At 38.5% G+C, this 22,380-nt stretch overlaps 2 protein-coding genes across 10 annotated transcripts in view; one reads left to right on the top strand and one right to left on the bottom strand.

Moving 5' to 3' along the window:
- Nucleotides 1–10,044, bottom strand: part of CCDC186 (coiled-coil domain containing 186) — a 50,213-nt gene extending 40,169 nt beyond the window's left edge. Inside the window, exons 1-2 of one of the 4 annotated variants that reach the window (XM_074233638.1) lie at nucleotides 9,769–10,044; nucleotides 7,738–8,378 (exon numbers count right to left, since the gene is read on the bottom strand). The gene's annotated coding sequence lies outside the window, so the exon portion shown is untranslated. Of the gene's footprint in view, nucleotides 1–5,984; nucleotides 6,076–6,291; nucleotides 6,428–7,737; nucleotides 8,379–9,768 lie in introns of those variants that run through there. The other 3 variants (XM_074233639.1, XM_074233637.1, XM_074233640.1) reach the window with 3 other exon arrangements.
- TDRD1 (tudor domain containing 1) overlaps nucleotides 7,867–22,380 on the top strand; it is a 68,565-nt gene continuing 54,051 nt past the window's right edge. For 5 of the 6 annotated variants that reach the window (XM_074233633.1, XM_074233634.1, XM_074233635.1 and 2 more), the window contains exons 1-2: nucleotides 7,869–8,056; nucleotides 19,814–20,143. In XM_074233633.1, coding sequence (XP_074089734.1) covers nucleotides 19,846–20,143 — 298 coding nt within the window. In that variant the 5' untranslated portion in view covers nucleotides 7,869–8,056; nucleotides 19,814–19,845. Of the gene's footprint in view, nucleotides 8,057–19,813; nucleotides 20,144–22,380 lie in introns of all 6 variants that reach the window. The other variant, XM_074233636.1, reaches the window with a different exon arrangement.

The raw sequence follows: 22,380 nt of genomic DNA, 5'->3' as shown, positions 1-22,380 counted from the left end.
CAGCTTTCATCAACTCACTCAACTACTGCAGGAGCCTCAAGTCTTTTCCTTCTTAAATCCACTATACCCAATTATCAACACCATTTTCCCAAATACAACTGACCATGCTGCCCCTCTTATTCAATAAAATTCACTGGTACCCTCCTTCTTCTAGGATCATATATGTAAACTTATGTTTGGCGCTTTTCACAACTTGACTCCATCATACCTCAAGTCTTGTTATGTCTCACTCCCTCCATACCCCACTCATCCTGAACTCATAGATATTAACACTGAAAATGATCTTCCATCTGTTCCTCTGTATTGGCTATTGTTTCCCATACCTTTACTTCTACCTCTTGAAATCCATGATTTCCTTCAAGAGTCCGCAAAGAGTCATTCTCTTGGCCTGTCCTCCACCCCCTAGATTGATTACTTGGAATCCAACCCCTAAAATAACAGAAAGTGCTAATAAATGATTCATTGATTCTAATTCCACAAACCTATGACATCCTTTCTTTTCTTTGTATTACCACTACCATCAGCCTAGTCTTAAAGCTCCCTCAATATAGAGCCTAGGGGGTTGAATTAATTTTTGAAATGGATTTGAATTATAATTAGTGAGGAAGACAAGAATTAAAAGGACAACATGAGGAGCATAGTGTCCTTAAAATCCTTAGGAAGGTAAAGAAAGAAATGTTGGGGTCAGTTTTCTGTCTTAGTTACAGAACGGTCTGGAAATTGTCCAAAGTGCAACTTAGGTTCAGCACATTTTAGGTCACTTAATCAGAATTTGTGGAGTGTCTATACCCCCCCCAAAGTAGTGATATATATATATATATATGTAGTTTTGAAGAATGAGATTAAAAACAGCCTGACTTGCCTGATTTTAGTTAATTTTTATATCTAGAAAAAAACACTAGAGAAAATTTAAACACTTGAACATATATAATCATGTTATTTTCCATTCAGTAAGTTTTATGACACAGTACTACAGGACCAATTCACACTTCAAAATTATTTCAATGGAGTGGGAAGTGGTTTCGCTCTTACTGGAGCTCATCAGCTGTAGGTAACTGGTCAGTGAAATTTATCTGTTTATTTAAATTATCTTAAATCAACTCCTTATAACCTGTTGTTTTGTAGTAACTTTTTTTTTTTAGTAATTTTACTTAAGACCTGAATAGTGCTCACTTCTAATAAAGTGGGTTTTTTTAAAGTTTTTTTTTGCAAGGCAAACTGGGTTAAGTGGCTTGCCCAAGGCCACACAGCTAGGTAATTGTTAAGTATCTGAGAGCGGATTTGAACCTAGGTACTCCTGACTCCAGGGCCAGTGCTTTATCCACTACGCCACCTAGCTGCCTCTAATAAAGTGTTTTATATAATCAAATAAGTAAAAGATATTTATTATGTTTTTTCTCTCTTTATCAAACTATAGTATTCTAAAGAATCTTGATCTTAGGAAGTCACACACACACAGGCACATTGTAATCTGGGAATTGATACTGTTTAAAATTATAGGAACCAGAAATACATTTTTGTTGTAAATTCCCAAAAGATCTGGTATAAGGCAGTATAATTCTTTCTCTAAACTAATCCTTTATTTTTGTAGGTTTTTGCAAAGCAAATGGGGTTAAGTGCCTTGCACAAGGCCACACAGCTGGGTAATTATTAAGTGTCTGGGTCACTGTGCCACCTAGCTGCCCCATATCCTATATTTTTTAACCAACAAACAGTAAATGTTATCCAAATACCATGCAGTTATATTTAGAAAGTTATAGTATTTTATAAAGTTTGATTTACCTTTTTCAGAAACTACATTACAAAATAAATATTATAAAGTCAACATAAAATTTGTATTTTGTAAGGAAAACCCATGATATCACTTCCCTTAAACTATTCTCCAAATGTTCCTTTAATTCTCCTCAAAGGATAAGGCAAAAAGGTTGATTAAATTTTTGCTCCTCATCTTCTATTCTGCCAATCTCCAAATGTTTCTCCTTCCCCCAATTTGGTCACCATCTTCTACCACACTATTTGTCATCAACCTTGGAGACAAACAATCAACTATCATAGCCTTATATTATAGCCTTAATCTCTACTCTACTCAAACACAAGCAATCATACTGTATCACTAAGAGTTGCCCCAACCCCCCCAGATATTAAATTCTTGAAACTGTCATTCTGACCTAAACCTCACATTCCTCCATGTCTCCCACTTTTCTCTCTTTTGTAGAATTTGCTCATCAACCTTAATGTGACTCCCAGTTCCCTTTTACCTCTACTTATTCTTTCAAACTATTAGTTTACTTCTGGCTTTGCTCTGGAATTTCTCAAACCTTTATACCCATATCTCATTAATTCTAGCTAAAACTCATTTTTTTCCATCCTGTTTCTAAGCTGGAGGGAAAAAAAAAACCCTCTCAAATTGTCTCTATCACTATTGGATGCTTGTTGTTAAAAAGTATTTAAAGTCCAATGAGGATAAACATTTTTTGTTCATCTTCCAAATAGCAAGTCTATTCATTTTCAGTAAGTAATCATCTAATTAAATAAGACAGCTCATTAAACAATGAGTCTCCTTAACTTACCCCTCTCCCCTTCAAAATAAAATGGTTTTTGAAGGAAAGCTTAAAGTCAAATAAGACAATAAAGGATTCTGAGATATTGTAACAGCTTTTGATCTAGTAGCAGGAGATAAGGCCTACAAAAATGTTCTATCTTTCCTCTGACTCCCTTTAAGTCATCAATTCTCAGATTATTCTCACTTCAGCATTGTGTGTTTTACATACTTTCTTCTCCACTAGCTCCTTCTTTTGGCTACAAAATGTACTCAGGTTTCAAAATAATCTACTACCCTAAGTTACCAATACTACCCTTCTCCCCTTACTAGACAAACTCCTCAAAAAATATAATCTATTGAAATTTTGTTAAGGTAATCAAATTCAAGTAACTCAAACAACAAATAAAACAGCTTCTTAAAAAACTTATGCTCTATTCATAGCCATATGAAAAAATGCTCTAAATCATTAATTATTAGAGAAATGCAAATTAAAGTTTCTCTGAGGTACCACCTCACACCTCTCAGATTGGCCAATAGGACCAGAAAGGATAATGATCATTGTTGGAAGGGTTGTGGGAAATTTGGGACACTATTACACTGTTGGTGGAGCTGTGAACTCATCCAACACTTCTGGAGAGCTATTTGGAACTATGCCCAAAGGACAACAAAAATGTGCAAACCCTTTGACCCAGCAATACCACTAGTGGGTCTATACCCTGAAGAGATGAGGAAAAAGGGTAAAAACATTACTTGTACAAAAATATTTATAGCAGCCCTATTTGTGGTGCAAAGAATTGGAAATCAAGTAAATGTCCTTCAATTGGGGAATGGCTTAGCAAACTGTGGCATATGTATGTCATGGAACACTACTGTTCTATTAGAAACCAGGAGGGACGGGATTTCAGGGAAGCCTGGAGGGATCTGCATGAACTGATGCTGAGTGTGATGAGCAGAACCAGAAAAACACTGTACACCCTAACAGCAACATGGGAGTGATGTTCAACCTTGAAGGACTTGCTCATTCCATCAGTGCAACAATCGGGAGCAATTTTGGGCTGTCTGCAATGCAGAGTGCCATCTGTATCCAGTTAAGGAGCTGTGGAGTTTGAACAAAGTTCAAGGACTTTCCCCTTTAATTTAGAAAAAAAAACAGATATCTTATTGTCTGATCTTGTTATCTCTTAGAATTCTTGTCTCTTCTCTAAGGATGATTTCTCTCTCATCACACCCAATTTGGATCAAGGTACAACATGGAAATTTGCTTTCCCTGGTGGGGGTGGGGGGAAGGAAGTAAGATTGGGGGGAAAATTGTAAAACTCAAATAATATCTTTAATAAAAATTAATAAAAACTTATGCTCTATGACTACTATTAGAATATTTTACTGCTGATATGTTGTTTCTTGTTATTCTCTCTTCCCTTACATAAGCTAACAGTAACTCTATAAAAACTTCCCCCTCCTTTCTTTATTGGCTTTTTTTGAGGTCCTCTTATGTTGACGATCTAATTTTTCTTCAGCCAGACTCATGATTTCATAGGTGAAGGGAGAGCCTAGTAAAGAACCACCCCAAAAAATGCAGATCATTTACTGTTCTAAAACAATCATCTGTCATTGGGAAATTCAATGACTTGTCCAGTCAGGTTATTCCAGAAGTAGGATTTAATCCCAGGTTTCCTTGAAGACAACTTTCTATACACTATGCTGTATTGCCTCTCAAAGTTAACATTTCTCAAAATTGATTCATTTTGTTCCTAACCCTACTTTTCCTTTTCCTAAATTTCCTATTTTAATTAATAATGCAACCACTCTTCCAAACCTCCATTAGTGCACCTTAATGCTTCTTAATTCAATTTCGTGCTTAACTAAGGAGATTTTGTTATTGTTGTTCAATCATTTCAAAGAAGTCTAACTCTTCATATCCTCATTTAGCTTTCCTGGTGTAGATGCTAGAGAGGTTTACCATTTCCTTCTCCAGCTCACTTGAAGGCAAATAAGAGTTAAAATGACTTGCCTAGGTTCACACAGCTAGTAAATAAAATGTCTGAAGTCAGTTAGGATTTCAATAAGATTCTGATTCCTGACTCCAGATGTGGTACTCTATTCACTCATACTACCTACCTGGATGCCTTCTGAAATATAAATTTTTTTTTAATTTAAAAAATTTCTCCCAAAATTACATGCAAAGGTAGTTTTTCTACATCCACCTTTTTGCAAGAATCATAACTCTTGATTAGGTGATAACATTATATACCTTACTTTGTCAAAAACTCTTAAAACAGTTACTCAAAACTTATGGGATCCATTCCACTTCCACCTCCACCGACCCTAGGGAGTGAATTGAGATGGGGGAAAAAATATTTTCACTTACCTTTGACTGAAATTTATCATTTCCTTCAGTCAAACTAGAGAACAAAAAAAGACCTATCTTAAGTGTATTTTTCAATTTGTGTTCCAGAATTTTAAGTTTTGTGTTTACAACCACCAGTTTCAGTTTAAAAGGTGTCTCAAAACAAAAGAAAAACAAAGAAATTCTGGCTGGTGCCTCAATCTCAGAATTAAAAGAAAGTTTCTCAGGTTAACTGTATGATTTCCTTCTACTGAAGCTTTTTAGTTGATGTTTAAATTTTGTTTAAATCTTCATACTCTCTCTCTCTCTATATATATATATATGAAAACTCAAAATTGAGTACAGATAGGTCTAAATAGGTACATAATGAACAACAACTAAAGGTTGGGCATTATGCTAAGCATTTTCTGGAAAATTCCTTTTTTATAAAAGAGGGGAGGATAGCTATAATATAACCAACTAAATTTTAGGAATGGCTTTTTCAGAGACGCTCCACCCCCCCACTCGTCCATCCCCTGGTTAGCAAGAAATAAAATTTGTTGTCCATTTACAGCTGACACAGAATGTCTCGTTCTATGGGTAAGTCAGACCTTTGGTCAAGGCACCCAAGCAAGGAATGGAACTTCTCAGGCACTCAAGCAAAAAATATAAGACAGGGATAGGGGTTGGGTTTTTTTTTTTTTACAGTCAGGCTTCCCAGTGGCGGTTTGGTGAAGCTTACAGACCCTTACTCAGAGTATGGGAGAAGCTAGCTAAACTAATTGGAATCTGCATCTCTGAGCCAACACTTGTTTCAAGAAAACAAGCAGGTTGTATCCGGGCAAAGGAAACACAATCTTTCTAGAGCATCCTCAAACAGAAGGGATACCTTATTTGCTGGCGTTCTTGTCTAAAGAGGGTTTTAAAGAAGAGGCAGTTTCTACAAAGCAAAACTCCCCCCCCTCTTTGATGATACCAGCACCCCCCCCCAGTTTTATAGTCATGCATTTCCTCTCAATTTTGCCTCTCCTGCAGCCTCGCACACACTTTCATTCCAGTTAGTGACGATGCCCAGGGGCATGGCTGCACCCCCAATATTCCGCGTTTTGCACTCACGGCAGGCTGGCACGCTTGTCAAAGTTTTCTGACCGCACCGTTCTCCCTCGGGGAGGCTGGGCCTCGCGGGGGACGCCGCCGGGCGCCGGCTGCTCACGGAGGGCAGCCGCACACCGCCGGGGGCCGCCGCGGGGAGGCCTCGGCTTCCCGGCCCGGCCCGGGCTCCGAAGGGTCCCCGACTCGGAGGACGCGCCGCGGGGATCCGCGGCCGGAGCGGGAGGAGGGGGCGCAGGCCCCCCGGCCCCGGCCCCCGCCCCGCCCGAGCTCTCCTCCTCCCCTCCTCCCCTCCGGGACCTCCGACTCTTACCCGGCGGCGAGGCGGTGGGCTAGCTCGCCGGCCTCCCCATAGCGCGGTGCCGGGGAGTCAGGACCGGGGGGCCGGGAGGGCGGCGGGGCCGGGAACGTTCCTCTTCACCGGCCTCGGCGGAGCTGACACATCAACAAAGATGGCGGCGACGCCGGACGCGGCGGAACCGGCCGCCAGCTCCAGCTGGGAGGGGGCGGGGACTGCCGGAGCAGCCAATCAGCGGGCAGCGGAGGCGTGACGAAAGCGTGCACCTTGAGCCTCGGTGCAACCTGCCCGCGGAGGGCGGGGCTTCGCGAGGCCCCGCCCCCTCCCCGCTCCGGCCACCTCATTGGAGGACCCTCCTTCACCCTCCTTCTTGCTAGTTTGTTGCTCTGGGTGTTGGGGTTGCTCGCGGCAAGTTACCGCCTCTCCCCCTCCCTTCTCACCCTCCGGGGAAACAGGAGCAAATCACCTGCGGATGCGAGCCCCGCCCCTCCAAGGAATGCTCTCCTTATCTCAGTCCTCTGGCATAAAAAACAAAGAAAAGAATTGCATTTCTTTCTAGCCCTCCAGGGGTGGAGCCTCTTCTCTAGGTCTACAAGTTGAGGGATCCAATTCGTGACTCTTCCTCCAGCCCCGGGGCCCAAGGGTGTTGTGGCAATTGAAGGTGACCTTTTGTTTGGGGTGTGTGTGTGTGACTCATGAATTGCATCTCGGAATATAAATGATGACTTACTTTAGAAGGGTTAAGCCAAAAATAAAAATGCATACCCCTTTTGGTGACTTTTCTATCACCATTGCTAGTAGTAGTGGAAAGCAGTGAAGGTAATAAAAATTTATTTTTTTAAAGTTTCACCCTAGGGGCTGCTTGATGGCACAGTGGAATCAGAAGTACCTGAGCTCAAATTCGGCCCCAGTCTCTTAATATTTACCTAGCTGCGTAGCCATGGGCAAGCCATTTGCCTTGCAAAATAATAATAATAGTTTCTCTGTAGAAGAAAATGTGAAAGTAACAATCAGGTGCACTGGGGCAGAAAGCTAGCAGATGAATAATTTGGGGAATCAGCTGTGTGACTTCCCCAGGCTCCCTCTTCTGTAAAAGCACTTGGGCTACGCTTCTAATAGAAAGTTTACCGAATTCAGAGACAAGGTAGTTGTTTGAATTACGCTCTGGGCCCGAAGGTAGGGAGTCGCTGAGCAGTTCAAAAGAAAACGAAGAGTTTATAAAAAAGCTATTTTTTTAAAAACCGACTTCCGGTCCCCTCCCCCCCAAGACATTCCCTTCTTTCCACCCGGAGAAGCCAGACTAAGCGCAGTTTTTCTGTCAAAGAAAAAAACAATTTTTAAAAAGTGTGTATATTTAATACATAAAGACCTAGAAGAAATTTATATATTTTTGTGTGAAAATGTCTTCAAGACACTGCATGAGAATTTGTCCTTTCGACCTTCCAACACCCTAAGGCTTACCAAGATGGGAGTGAAGTCGGGGAACTACTTCCTCTAGCTGGTGAGGCGGCCCGACGCACATGCGCAGAGGCTCCTGGCGGATTTGGCACGTGCCACCGTGCCTCGCACCGAGCGTGCACGTGCCGCGCCCTAACATCCTCGCCCGCACGCGCTCCCCTCGCTGCGCAGGCGCGGCTGCGCGGAGGGGGTTGGCGGCGGCCTATTGTGCAGGGGTGATTCGTATCCGTTTGAAGCCCTGGGCGGCCTAGGAGAGGAGTCGTTAAGGGGCCCAGGAGGGGGACCCGGGGGTCGCTGTGCCCGCTCTTAAGCCCGTTTCCAGGTAAGGGAAGCAGAAGAGGAAGACCAGGAGGTGTGGGGCCCGGCCGGGGAGGAGAAAGTTGGAGAGCAGGTGCCGAGCCCGAAGGCCGGGCCGGGGAGAAGGGCCTGGCTCCGGCCTGGCTCCGGCGGCCCAGCTGGAAGCCGGGAAGGGGGTGGGGGCGGGGCAGAGACGGGGACGGAAGTGGGCCTTCTTGGGCCGGGTCCCCCGGAAAGACGGTTTGGGGCGGGGGTCTCTGCCTGGAGAAAGGGCCACTGGGGCCCCTTGCATGGGACCTGGCGTGCTGCAAACCTCCATCTGCTCCCTTCTGCGCCCCCCAGCCATCCTGTAAAGGGAAATGACATGGTCAGTCAATGTGAACCAAAGTAAATAAATTATAAAACTCTTGTTTTAATCCCCAAATAGAAAAACAAGAGCAGGGACAATTTATTACCCTCATTAGAAGGCCCTTAATTGTACTCTAGCACCAGGGTAAATGGTTTGGGTGGGAGGGCTTTATGGGGGGGCGGGGCACACCAGAGCAGGCCTGGAATTTACTTTTCTTGAGAAGGCTATTATTTAACCACGAAGAACATTTGAAAATAAAATATCTTCCAAATGAGCTTCTATTAGGTGATTCTTTTGACTTCTAAAATATCAGGCTCGTCAACATCCCTGTAATATTCTAATGGGAGTGGGAGGTGGGGAAGGGTCTCTGTAAATGACATGCTTTGTACAAAAAAAAAATCCAAAAGTATTCAAGGTAACTGCGCATTAAGGGAAGGGGGGAGGATCCACCTAGAGAATCTGTCTAGCTCTCCATTAACTAACCTTTGGCCAAATAGCTCGATTATCTTGACCCTCAGTTATCCATAAAATGAGAAAATTAGACTAGATTAAACTTGGGGTTTTGAAGCCCCAACTCTATATCATTCTAAGTACTGTAGCCCTCTTTTAGCTAATCATTCACCTTGAAGGACAGAAAATTTATTAGATTAGAAATTAGAGGAGTTGAGTATGAATTCTGTTACATTAGTGTGATCTCAGACCTGTCCCCCAATCTGGGCCTTGATTCCTTAGCTGTATAAATAAACTAAAGTAAATGAACTCTATGGTCTCAAATCTGTGATCCTAAGTAAAGTTACTAAATAGCAGAAATGCATTTGGGGATGGGAAAGAAGAGGGGATTTTGGTATCTTAGGAAAACAGTAAAAAAATGGGCCTTCAACTTGTTAATTCATAAAGTAATGTAAGATTAGACAAAATCACCAGAAGGCAAGATCCTATAACACTGTATTCTGGGAGAGATCCTAAAAAACTATACTTCATAGTGAAAAGATTGGGAACACTATAAAGTATTTCCTAGTTTGGGGGTTGGGAGAGTTAAGGGCCTGGGAGAAGCTGGGTTAATGATACAGGAAGATGTGGAAGAGACATTTATGTCTTTTTGTTTGTTTTTGCAAGGCAAATGGGGTTAAGTGGCATGCCCAAGGCCACACAAGCTAGGTAATTATTAAGTGTCTGAGACCGGATTTGAACCCAGGTACTTCCTGACTCCACTGCGCAGCCTAGCCACCCCAATCTCTTTTTGTTTTTTCAAGTAATTTTTGTCTTGTTTTACATTACCCATATTTTGCAGTATATTCCTACTATTGAATCCCCTGGAGAGCTTTCTCATACAAAAAAGGGGAACAAACACTTAGGCAAAACTGACCAAAAACAATTATCAATCTCACATTAAAAATGTGTGATAGTGGTTCTCCATCTGTAGTCCTCTGCTGGGGTGTGGGAGATGTTCAAAGAAGACTGGTTCCTCTAGTGGGAGGGCTGCATTGGGAGACAAGAGACACGAGACCTCCCACAGGCAGGAGCAAATTGAGAGACCTGTCAGTTCCAGACCTTGGCGTGCGTGAACTATTTGTTCCTGGCTTGTGGCAGAGCCTTCTGAGATTGAATTGACCTTAATCAGCCACAGTTGGCCACACTGTCCCTTGACCCCCCAACATTGTGATGTCATTTTGATCCTCTTCTGAAACAAAGGACAACAATCAAGAAGTCTCACTTATGCAAAGAAGGGAAAATGAATTCTTCCCTTTCTCTTTGGGATCAAGGTGTTCTTTATAGTACCATAGCATTTGGTTTTGCTTTGTTCCCTTTACTTTGTTATTGTATGTTGTTTCTTTAGTTTGATTTATTTATTTGATTCATTTAGTTCTTATTGCTCTACACAAGCATTTTTTTAAATGTCAACTATGTCCCAGGTGTGCTGAAAAAGAAACATATAAGACTTCCTATACTTCTCTGTAGACCTAAATGGACTTGTAGTTAGGTCAGTCAACAAGCCTCCCAGGTGCCTCTCACTGGGCCCTCAGGCAGTGGATACAAAGACAAACCTTTAGGGGTTCTCAAGGAACTTACATTCTTTCCAATGGTAAACAGCATGCTTAGACATATAGACAGAATATGTGCAAACTAGGTAGAAGATAATGCAGGTGTAATGCATTAGGAAGAATGTTTATCCTCTCCATAACTGCTTGGTGTGGCAAGGTGCTCCTGAGACCAGGGCCTGTCTGGCTGTGTATCTCCAGAGCCTCACACAGTGTTAGCAGATGGATCTGCAGATACTTGCTGGTAAGAAATGAGGAATTGTTAGGCTTGGCAGAGGAGAGGAACATGTGCAGGGGTGAAGAAGGGTTTCCACTCTAAAAAATGTTACTGTAAATAAGGTATATGAAACCTTTTGTTGTTTTGAAATCATGGGAGGGCTGTTGAAGTATAGGAATTCTTTTTATAGTTGCACACCAAATTGCTTTCCAAAGTGTTTGGACCAGTTTGCTAATAACACTGTTAATGTAGCTGTGTCTCCACAACCCCAAGTGTCCATTCAGTTAAGCATTCATTAAGCTTTTACCTTGTGCCTGGGACTAAGTTAAGTGTGTACTTGAGAAGGCAGAATCAGCCCCTGCACTCAAGAAGCTCCCATCCTAATGGGGGAGACAGAATGCAGACAACTATGAAAAAACAAGGTGGGGGGGCAGGGTAAGGCTTCTTGCAGAAGTGGAATTTTAACTGAGACTTGAAGTCTCAGGGAGTCTAGGAGATAGAGATGAGGAGGGAGAACATTCCAAGCATGGGAGATACATGGAGAAAGTGTTTGATGCAAGAAACCACAAGGATTATAGAGAACCTGGAGAAGGGATAAATAATTTTTTTTTTAAAAAGGAAAATCCCAAGTTGCGTAAGACTTTTGTTTTTAGGTTTTTACAAGGCAAATGGGGTTAAGTGGCTTGCCCAAGGCCCCACAGCTAGATGATTATTAAGTGTCTGAGACTGGGACTTGAACTCAGGTACTCATGACTCCAGGGCCAGTGCTCTATCCACTGTGTCACCTAGCTGCCCCTTGTGTAAGACTTTAAAAGACAAACAGGATCTTATATTTGATCCAGGTGGGAAGAGATCCACTGGAATTTATTGAAAAGGGGAATGACTTGATAAGAAAAGCTTTTGACAGTTGAGTGGAGAGAATTGAAGCAGAAACACCAAGAAAAATATAGCAGGAATCCAGAGGTGAAGTGATGAGAACCTGCACCAGAGCACTGGCAGAATATATGAGAGATGTTGGGAAAGTGGAATCCACAGGACTTGGCAAGACATTGGATGGGGTGGATAAGAGATTAAGAGGTGGAAGATGACACCTAAGTATCAGGGAGACTGGGGATGCCCTTAGTAGTAATGGGGAGGGTGAGAAGAAGAAAGGGTTTTAAGAGAAAGATGAGTTCAGCTCATGTTTTTATTGTGTCTTAAATTCCACCAATTTGGAATAGCCAGATTTGACGGTAAGTAGAGAAGAGGTTAGAGCTAGATGGACTGAGCCTCAGGGAACACCATGGGGGTACAGGGAGACTTACTGGACACAACCTGGATAAAACCTACAGAGAAGAGTCCAAAGAAAAGAGCGATAAACAGTGTTAAATGCTTCAGAGAAGTGAAAAAAGAGTGAATTTGAGAAAAAGTCAATAGATTTGACTATCAAAGGATCATTAGTAATGTTGGAGATCAAAGTTTTGAGTTGAAGGATGAAGTCTGAAGCCAAATGGCAAAGAAAAGAGTGAGAGTAAAGGAAGTATAGGCCTTGATTACAGATGTCTTTCTAAAAGAGTTTAGCTAAAAAAAAGAGAAGAGAGTCTAGGAAGATAAGCTATCAGGAGTGGTGGATGGGATAGGTATTATTTTTTTACTTAGTTGTGTTGAATTCTTTGTGTCACAATATGGGGTTTTCTTGACAGAGATACTGGAGTAATTTGCCATTTCTTTCTCTGGTGGATTAAGGCATATAATGATTTAAATGATTTGTCCAGGGTCATGCATCTAGTGAATATCTGAGGCTGTATTTGAACTGGAGTCTTCCTTAATCCAGTCCCACTGTTTTATCCATTGAACCTTCTGGCTGCCTCCAATGAATCTGTTAGAGAAGTGTAAGATTACCTGGCCTCAGTGAGGGGCCCAGTTGAGATTATGTAACATAAATGTGTAATGGATCTAGTGATTGCCTCTAGCCTCTTTCAGCAGCACATATTTATGTCGCTGGTCTTTCCCCAGCCTCTATTATCTTCACTCTTATTTAAGAGTGAAGATAATAGAGGCTGGTGAAAGGTCAGCAATAGTATAAGGGGAGCAAGGGACTTGAGTAGAGATGATAGAGGAGAATTTAATGAATTCATCTCAGAGTCAAGGAGGAGGAGGAAAGTATAGCCAGTACAGGGATGATGGCCTGAGAAAGAACTGAAGGGAAAAACCTAGGGAGTCACAGTGAGGTATAGGATCAGGGCAGGGATTCAAGGTAGAGGAAAAGACAAAGTAACTACAGACTATGATCAGATGAAGAAATTTGAGTTCAATGAACATGGAAGTGAGTGATGGCAAGATCAAGGGTAGAACCATCTCTGTGTAGAGCTGAAGTGAGGTGGGGAAAGTGATTGGCAAAGAGTAAGGTTTAGGAACTGGGAAGTTAGGATGTTTGAGGGAGTTAACACATGTATATTGAGGACCTTGAATGAGACCAAGAACTGGGGAGGAGGGAATGATTATACGAAAAGTACTGAGCTCAGATCCTGCAGGGGCATAGGTGCCATCACCAACATCTTGGTTTTGTAATCAGTGTGGATTAAATAAGCCCTAGTTAGTCAACATTTGTGAGGTGCCTACTATGTACCTGTACCAAGTGCTAAGGGTACAAAGAAAGACCAAAAAAGTTTCCTAATTTGAAGAAGCTTAGAGTCGAATAATGTAAATAAATATATATGTGTGTGTGGTGTGTGTATGTGTACACACAAAGCAGCTACATACCAGATATGTTGGAAATAATGGAGGGAAGGTACTATAATTAAAGGGGGTTGAAAGGAAAAGAGGTTACTTACAGGCGAAGGCAGAGAATCCTTGGAAGTATACATGGTGAGCAGAAAGTATTCAGTCCCCTTGACCTCATCCTGGTCAGGGTTGGGTCATAAGTGAAAATGCAGCCAATTCTGGAAAGGATGGTTTAGGTGCATTGTGTCATCAGAATGGGGCCAGGTCTCAGTGAGTACAAGATGATGGAAAGAAGGAGAAAGGAAAGGGTTTAAAAACAAAAAAGCTTTGTAACCCAAGAAAAGGGGTGAGGTCCAGAAAAGGGTTGGATAGTGGTGAGGAGGATGGGAAAGAGATTGGGGCAGTTAATATCAGAACAGGATTTGTACATTGGCCTTTCAGTGTCAATCATTAGGATGATAAGGTATGGGGGCAGACTAGGAGGAGGAATGAGTTCTAGTGGCTTATCTTCATGGCAGGAGGAGTAGAGCAAGCTGGAGGATGGTGAATCTGTCCCTGAAACTAATTCTGTTTCAGACAGGAACTCACTAGAGTTGCTGAGGCTGGTAGGGGCAGTGGTTAGAGCACCAGTCCTGCAGTCCTCAGGAGTTAGGACCTGAGTTCAAATCACCTAAGATGCTTGACATTAGCTGTGTGACCTTGGACAAGTCACAGAACCCTGACTACTTTGCATCCAGGGCCAACCCTAGTGGTCCTGATCCATATCTGACTACTGGACCCAGATGGCTCTGGAGGAGAAAGTGAGATTGGTGACTCAACATAATCCCTCACTCAAATCCAATTTGTGTGCTTGTCATGGCATCATCTCCCCATGTCCTGATCTTCAAGGACAAAGGACAAATGAAGCGTAGAGGATAGTGGAGTGAAATGTGGGTGGTAGGTTGCCAAGGTCACTATTATTTCTGTGCTGCTGAAGAAGTGAAAATTCTGTTACAATATACATGTAACAAAATTTTAAAATTGTTTAAAATTGTTGATTTAGGTATTTGTGATCTCCAAATTTTGGTTCCCAGAGATAAGTTCCTGTTGCCTTGCTGTAGTTAAACCTCTGGAGAAAACCCTCAGACAACAGCCCAAGGCATTGGCAGTGTGATTGAATGGAAAAGCTGAGTTGTTTTTCCTGTTTGCAAGGTCTAGACCTCACCCAGACTCTTGTCCCCCCTCCCCCTTCCTCTGTACTAGCTCCCCTGTTTCAGAGACTCTATTAAATGGGTTCTATTCAGTCTGCTTTTATAAACCCTCTTTAGTGATTAGGATTCTTCCACCCATGCACCTTGAGTTGATGTTATTGGGTTGGTGGTAGTACGTTATTTATAAAGAATTAGAACTCAGTAACACAAATTTTCCCGTTCAATAAATTGACCATTGCTGAGATTAGCTTACCTAAAAAATAAATTTAAAAGAGAGTCTTATCTTTGAAAGTCTGCTGAATGAACTTGAAGTATTATTTCTGTGACCTTGGGGAAAAAAGTCTTCATGCAATCAAGTGTGTCTTTATTATACAAGATTTTTAAAGATTTCAGACCTTTTTTGGTCCCCTGATATTCAATAAGGGAGAAGACTTGTGCCCCTGACTGCATCACTGTTCTTTGTTCAGTCACAACTATTCTCATTACTTTTAAGTTCTAGCCCTGAAAATTAATTTTCCCTTTCCTTCCATTCAACAAGCCTGTGTGCCATCTGCTAGGTTAGAAACGAGAGAGGCAAAGAGGAGCACTCCCAAACATGGACACAAATTTGTAAAAGCAAAATATATCCTAAGTGAGGTGGTGGTGTTTTTTTGAGGGGAGTAGGGGAAAGCAGAGTAGTACAAGAGGTAACAGGTGACCCTGAGCTTAATGGAACTAGGAAATTCAAGAACCTTCTAAAGTTCCAGGCATAAGAGCTAACAGAGAAGAGAGTTGGTACAGAGGGATGATATGCTGGCCGTGAAGTTAGGACTACCTGAAATCAAATCTGACCTCAGGCATTTAGCCAGGGAAGAACGAAAGATAATATTTGGAAAGAACTTTGTAGACTTTAATTACTGTATTGCCTGAGCAATCATAGGAGTAGGAGATGAAATGTGCTGTGTGGAAATAGAAAGTAGCCATGTTTAGCTAGAATATAGAGTACCTTTTTTTTGGCACTGAATTCTCTTCTTGGAAAGCAGAGAACCTAATGAAAGGGCTTAGGGTCTGAGACCAGTCCCAGTCAAGTCAAGTTTCTGAGGCATAGTGATGGGATGATCCTGAGCAATATACTTTAATAAATTCTTTTTTTTTAGGTTTTTGCAAGGCAAATGGGGTTAAGTGGCTTGCCCAAGGCCACACAGCTTATTAAGTGTATGAGGCCTGATTTGAACTCAGGTACTCCTGAATCCAGAGCCGGTGATTTATCCACTGTGCCACCTAGCCACCCCTGTCATGTGAAATTTAATAAAGTCTTTTCTAAAAATCTGGATGTAATAGTTTTTTTTTTGTTTTGTATGTGAAAATGTTTGTCAAATTCAAAATAATGAAAATTTACCCCCTCAGTAAAGAGTAAAGAAAACCTTTTGATGTTGAATATTAAACATTTAATAAAACATCAATAATTTACTTAATAGCTATTTACCATTAAATTCAGTGCATAAACCTTCATAACATTGTTTTTTAGTTTTTGTGTTCTCATCTAAATTTTTTGTCCTTTCAGATTTTTTTTTAAAAGAATCAATTTGGATGGAAATCTTTTTTAAAAAAATTATGCTTCTGCATATGTTTTAACACTACAATTATTTAAAATTAAAATGGTTCTCATTTTTAATTCAGTGCACTTAACAGCTTTCAAAAACACTCTCCATTCATTACCAATAATGTTAATTTCTCTAGCAGCCTGACCCTATCAAAGTAATACATTGAAGTAATTTTTTTTTCTTAATAGCAAGATGATGCAGTACATTGTCACCATTCCTCTTTGGTAGTGTCTCTGAGTTTTAATTCAGAGCAATATCACTGCACAGCAATAAATTATATTGAAATAAATATGGCACATCATAGCAAATATCCTTTGTTCTTTTTAAAACATCATTTTGTACTTCCTACGAGCTTGTGCCCTCCTTGAGTTTATACACTTTGAAAAAAATTAAAAACCTTATTATCTTTGTTGCATAGTCCTGCCAAATTAAATTCCCACACTGTGTCCAAACTTAATAATTAGTATGTCTTTCTGTATCTTAAATTAATTACCTCTCTGTTGTTAGATTAATGGCATGTTCTATCAGTCTTTTGTAATCCTGTCTTATCAATTTGTTGATTAGAATTCTAAAGGTTTTTTCAGTTATTTTTCTTTGTTGTTGTAGAATAGAACTCATTCTCCTAGTACTACCATTTTATTCTGTGTAAGTTCATAATGGTTTTCCCAGTTTCCTCTTATTCATCATTTCTTATGTTATGGCATGGTAATATTCATTACATTCACATATCTCAGTTTATTTAGCCACTCCCCTAAAGGAGTGTACCTGTTTACTTCCTAACTTTGGTTCCCAGAGAAATGACTGCTAAACTTATTTTTGTATGCTTAGGACCTTTTCCTTTTATTTTAAATTTTATTTAAGACAATGGGGTTAAGTGGCTTGCCCAAGATCCCACAGCTAGACAATTATTGTCTGACTCTGAATTTGAACTCGGGTCCTCCTGACTCCAGGGCCATGCTCTATCCACTGCACTACCTAGCTGCCCCACCTTTTCTCTCATTCTTAAGCTTTCTATGGGACATATTCCTCATGGTGCAGGGCTAGATCAAAGCCAAATTGCTTTCCAGAATGTCTTAATTGGTTCAAAGCTCCCACAGTAACGTACTTCTAGTCTACATATTTTCCCACCTTCCTCAACATTTGTCATTTTCCTCTTTTGTTTGTCTTTGCTATTCTGTGAGGAGTAAAGAGGTAAAAACTTAAAGTTATATAGAGGTGCATTACTCTGCAATTTAGAGAATTTTTCATGTTCTTTCATTTTTAATCAACTCTTACAAATGTGTAGTTAGTGTTATGTATTCTATTTTTTCACACTGATTTATACAGTTCTTTCTAGATTTCTTAATACAGTTACTTGCAAGTCTTAATTGCAATATAGTATTCCATTAACATCAGTGCCTTACATGGAATTATTCAGAGTTAGTTTGTTAATTTTTAGTGTGATAGAATAATCAGTGCTAGAGGATACCTGTTATTGCACAATCTCATTTGCACAATTATTATTTTGATGTATTTAATAGATTATGAAGTAGTTTTTAACTTATGATTGTTTCAGTTTGTGTCTCTTTGGCTATTAATGAGCATTTTACTGAGCATTTCCTCCAAATAATTGTCATAGCACTAATATATAGTTATCTATAGCACTGGTGGATTTTTTTCTATGTTTTATCTCATCAGTTTTTATACCAGCTTTGCATTATGTTTTAGAATTTAGATATTACAAGAATTGATTTCAGCTTTTTTCTCTTCCATGTATTTCTTGATACTCTTGCTTATTTTCCCATATTAATTTCATTATGATTTTGTTTAGTCCTATAAAGTCTCTTCAATTTTTTTTTAAATTTGGAAGATAGTTTTTCTTATATTCAACTAACCTTTTATGTTTAGGGAAAAAGCTGCTTAGTTATAAGTAATATTTTCACATATAAATTAATAGGAGAAAATTATCTTTTTCATTATGTTGATTTTGCCTGATTTTTAAAATTAACATTATATTTGCCTCATAAAAGGCATATTTTATTTTTCTCTACTTTCATGAACTGAATAATCTATGTAACATGGACTATTTATTCCTGAAAAGTTTGAAACCATTCTGCCATACTTCTGTCTGACCTTGTTTTATTTTTTTAGTTTTTGATGGGGAGTTGGGGTAATTCTTTGATCACTTGTCTTATTTCTTCAGTAATTATTACATCTTTCAATTTATATTATTCATTTGCTACTGTACTATCTTGGGGACTTCAGCACAGTGTCTGGTACATAATAAGCACTTAAATGATTTTTTCAGGGGGTGGGGGAAGGGAAGTAAGATTGGGGGAAAATTGTAAAACTCAAAATAAATAAAATCTTTAATTAAAAAATGAAAATAAATGATTTTCCCTTTTATTTCAAAGGTTGATCACCATAGTTGATCATTTTTCTTTTAAGTTGTCACATTTCCCAGAATATAGTTATATGTAGTTTACTCTAATAATTTTCTTGTGTTCTTTTGTTATCTGCATTTCACTTATAATTTTGATTTGCATTTTCTGCTTTTTTCAGATTATATTTGATATTGGTTTATCATTTGTTGTTTTTTGTCCAAAAAGCATTTCTGTTTATTTTCTTATTTTTATCATCTATTGATTTTTTAATTGGATTGTTATTTACTATTTAGAACTTTGTTTTAAACTTGAATTATTTTTCTCATTTTTTTCCTTGTTAATATAAACATTCAATGATATAAATTTCCTCCTGAAAAGCTTTAGCTATATAGGTTTTGAAATGTTATTGTCATTGATTTTTTAAATCTTAATTTTTTCTGATTTTTTTCTTTAACAGTTGTTCTAGTTGTATGTAGTTGTAGACCCTTTTGCCAATGTTAAATTTTAAATTCCAATTTCTGAGTTTTTAAATTTAAGATTTCTCTATGTGGTTTATTTTTGCAGTTTTCATGTGTCCTTAAAAAGTATGTTATCTCCCATCTTATCCACATATATGTGTATGTATGTACATTCATATATTTTCATTCTAACTTAAGTAATCAATTCAAATCTGATTTTTTATCATTTCAGATTTATAGTAAAGTCCTTTACTATTGTTATGTTTTATATGTTTAACTGTTGAATTTTTTTGATGTATAAACATATATATATATATATATATATATATATATATATATATAATTGAGAGCCACGACCATGTTGATTCCTTTTATAATTATCTAATGTTATTGCATGTTTTTACATGTTTTGAATTCTACTTCCTCAGATATTGGTACTGATATGATTTTTTTTTAAATGTTAAGTTGGGGCAGTTAGGTGGCACAGTGGATAGAGCACTGACCCTGGAGTCAGGAGGACCTGAGTTCAAATTTGGCCTCAGGTACTTAATGATTGCCTAGCTGTGTGACCGTGGGCAAGTCACTTAACCCCATTGCCTTAAATAATTTTTAAAAAATTTTTTAGTTAAGTTTCATGAGATATCACCAACAAAACCCTTAATTTTAAACTATATCTTTTTCATTAAATGTTTTTGTAAGAAGTATTTATGTTATTTACGAACAAAAAATTATTCTTGGTGTAAATAGGGGAGGATAAAACATTGCCTTTTATGTAATTTGAAATTATATATCCACAATGTAGGGAAACATTTAGCTTAATAGTTAATTCATAATACAGTTAATTTAAGGAACTAACTCTTAAACATTTTTCTTCCCTTAGGTATCTGTGATTTTAAACTTCAGTTTGATAAGATGTCAAGAAGTAATTCTGATATATCTGCTTGCAAAGTGACAGAGCAATTAAATATAGAGAGGAATGAAATCAAGCCTCCACATGAGCCTTTAAGAAGCCCTCGATCATATCCCAATTTTAAGTTGAAAAGTCCAGAGCATGGAAGTAAAACAATGGGAATTGCCAAAAAAAATTTTTTGTTTTGTGAACAAACTAAACGATATTTTGCTAGTTGTGAAAACATTTCAACACCTTCTAACTCTAATTGTATTAACAAAGAAGCAGTTGGAACAAAAGTCGACAAGAAAACATCAACAGGTGATTTAAAATATCATTCTATGATTATCTTTACTTTAGATGTTTTTGAAGCTCTTATCAAATGTGTATAACCATATGCTAATAGGAAATAGAACTTAAAAAGGTCTCCTTAGTCTGAAATTTTTAACTGACAACTTTCAAAAATCAAAGTATAAATTAAAGGTCAATTTAGATGCAAAAATCTGCTTTCTTTTATTTTACCTGTATGGCTAAAATGGTAGGCAGAAATTAAGTTTTTATATAGTCATGCCAGAAGGGTGATGATTATGGAGTAGTTTGTAAGACTGATGGCTTAAAATCTTTTTTTTGTTTTTTGTTTTCTTAAAATCTTAATAATGTTTTATGGTTTGATTTATTGTGTTCTTGATGGTATGTCTCTTCCTTGAAACCTTCTAATGACTTTGAATCTCTTCCATGCTTAGAATTGTGCATTGTGTATCCTAGGGACTTAATAAAGGTATACTGAATGATGTTACCAGGGTATGAGTATGAAAGATGATTAATAGAAATGAGTTGGAATGAATCTATTTTTATTTATTTTGTGATCAACAATATGGATAATAAGATCACAAAATCAGTGATTTTTTATTAGGTGATACAGTGGCAGGCAGCTAAGAAGACAAATGCTGGATCGTGTCCAAGTATATACAAAAGAAATCTACGTTGAAGATAGCACAATTTTATGGAAAAGACCACAGATTCCTGAAGAATAAAATATCAACAACTACTGATCCATATGATCTGATCATTTCTACAAAATATTTTGAGGATAGTGTATAAACACCTGCTAAGGCCAGCAGTGTTCTACATTATGCAGTTAAACTTAGTCATAGAAAACAAAAGGTCCTGATGTGCCCATTATTTGTTTTTTTAAAAAAGAACATTTGATCCAATATAGCAAAAAACCTTAAAGACTCTCCAGTGCATATTAAGTTCATTTAAAAAATCAGTTACAAATTCTGTCATTAAACTTGGATTAACAGTATATAGATTATTAAGGGGATGGAATAATGGATATTAATAATTAATAACTGCCATTTACATAGTACTTTAAGTTTTGCAAAGTATTTTACACAGATCCTCATAGCTTTCAGGTAGAATTTTATTTAGGTAATCCGTATTTGAATTAAATTTTGACCTCAAGTTTTCCTGATTAAAAATGCAGTGCATTCTTTACTGTGCCTACCTAGTTAGCTACAATATAGATTTCAGAATACTTTTAAGTGGTGTCTCGAGGACCTGAATTTGAATCCTGCCTTCTCAGCCTCACACTTATTATTTGTAAAATGCAAATAATAATGGTTTTAATTCACTTGCTTCCTGTGAGGATCAAATCAAAGATCAAATATAGATAAAGCACTATGTAAATGTTAGGCAGTGCTATCATTATGATCTTCATTGACATCAATATTAAAGAAGAAATAAAACAGGGAGTTTTCTGTTCTTCCAGTGTTCACATTCCTTGGGATATACTCTATACAAAGTTCAAACAAGAGAGGGTTTGCCCATTTCAGAAGCAGTTTTTTCCAGATACTCATATTTGCCCTTGATATTTTATGCATTATCTTGAGGTTGAAGACCACAGAGCCACCTTGGTGATAGTCACATCTTGCAAAAAAGATTGAATGATATTATTCATGGGAAACAGTTGTTGAAGAATGTCACTTAAACTATGACCTATATGAATGGGAAGTCCTCTGAGTTAATTTGTTAGTATGTGTATTTTGGATAGGAACTAAGACTAGATTGCGTTTTAAGAAGTTACACAGCTCTTCCTTTGAACATAGCTGTAAACTATTGCAAAATCTATTGTTTTGTACCCCTATCAATGTACGTTGGCTGCAGATTATAAAACCCTATGATCTCAGAAGAAAATTACACAGGACCTAAGAGCAGTAGAAGGATAAATAGCAGGTATAAAAGTGCTGCTGCATATTTAATCGTAATGCTTGTGCCAGAAGTTCTATAAAAGAATCATCAAGGACAAATATCACTGGAAAATGAGAAGCGTGATATTCATAAAAGCAAGAATGAAGTTTATCAGTCTGAATGCTGCAACAATGTCCATGAGATTAAAGACCGAGAAGATGGTTTTCATAGCTTGGGTAGATTCTCAATGGAGGATTTACAGAAAAGCCCTGTATAGAATCACACAGATTGTGACTTGTACCAGTAAAGAGAGCAGCTATTCTTATGAGGTCATACAAATACTGAAATAATTGAGGTATCAACCTTAA

This window comes from Macrotis lagotis, chromosome 4 (assembly GCF_037893015.1).
Source record: "Macrotis lagotis isolate mMagLag1 chromosome 4, bilby.v1.9.chrom.fasta, whole genome shotgun sequence".
In the NCBI taxonomy this organism is placed as follows: Eukaryota; Metazoa; Chordata; class Mammalia; order Peramelemorphia; family Peramelidae; genus Macrotis; species Macrotis lagotis.
Note: the sequence above shows the minus strand (reverse complement) of the source record. Positions and strands in the feature narration are given on the sequence as shown.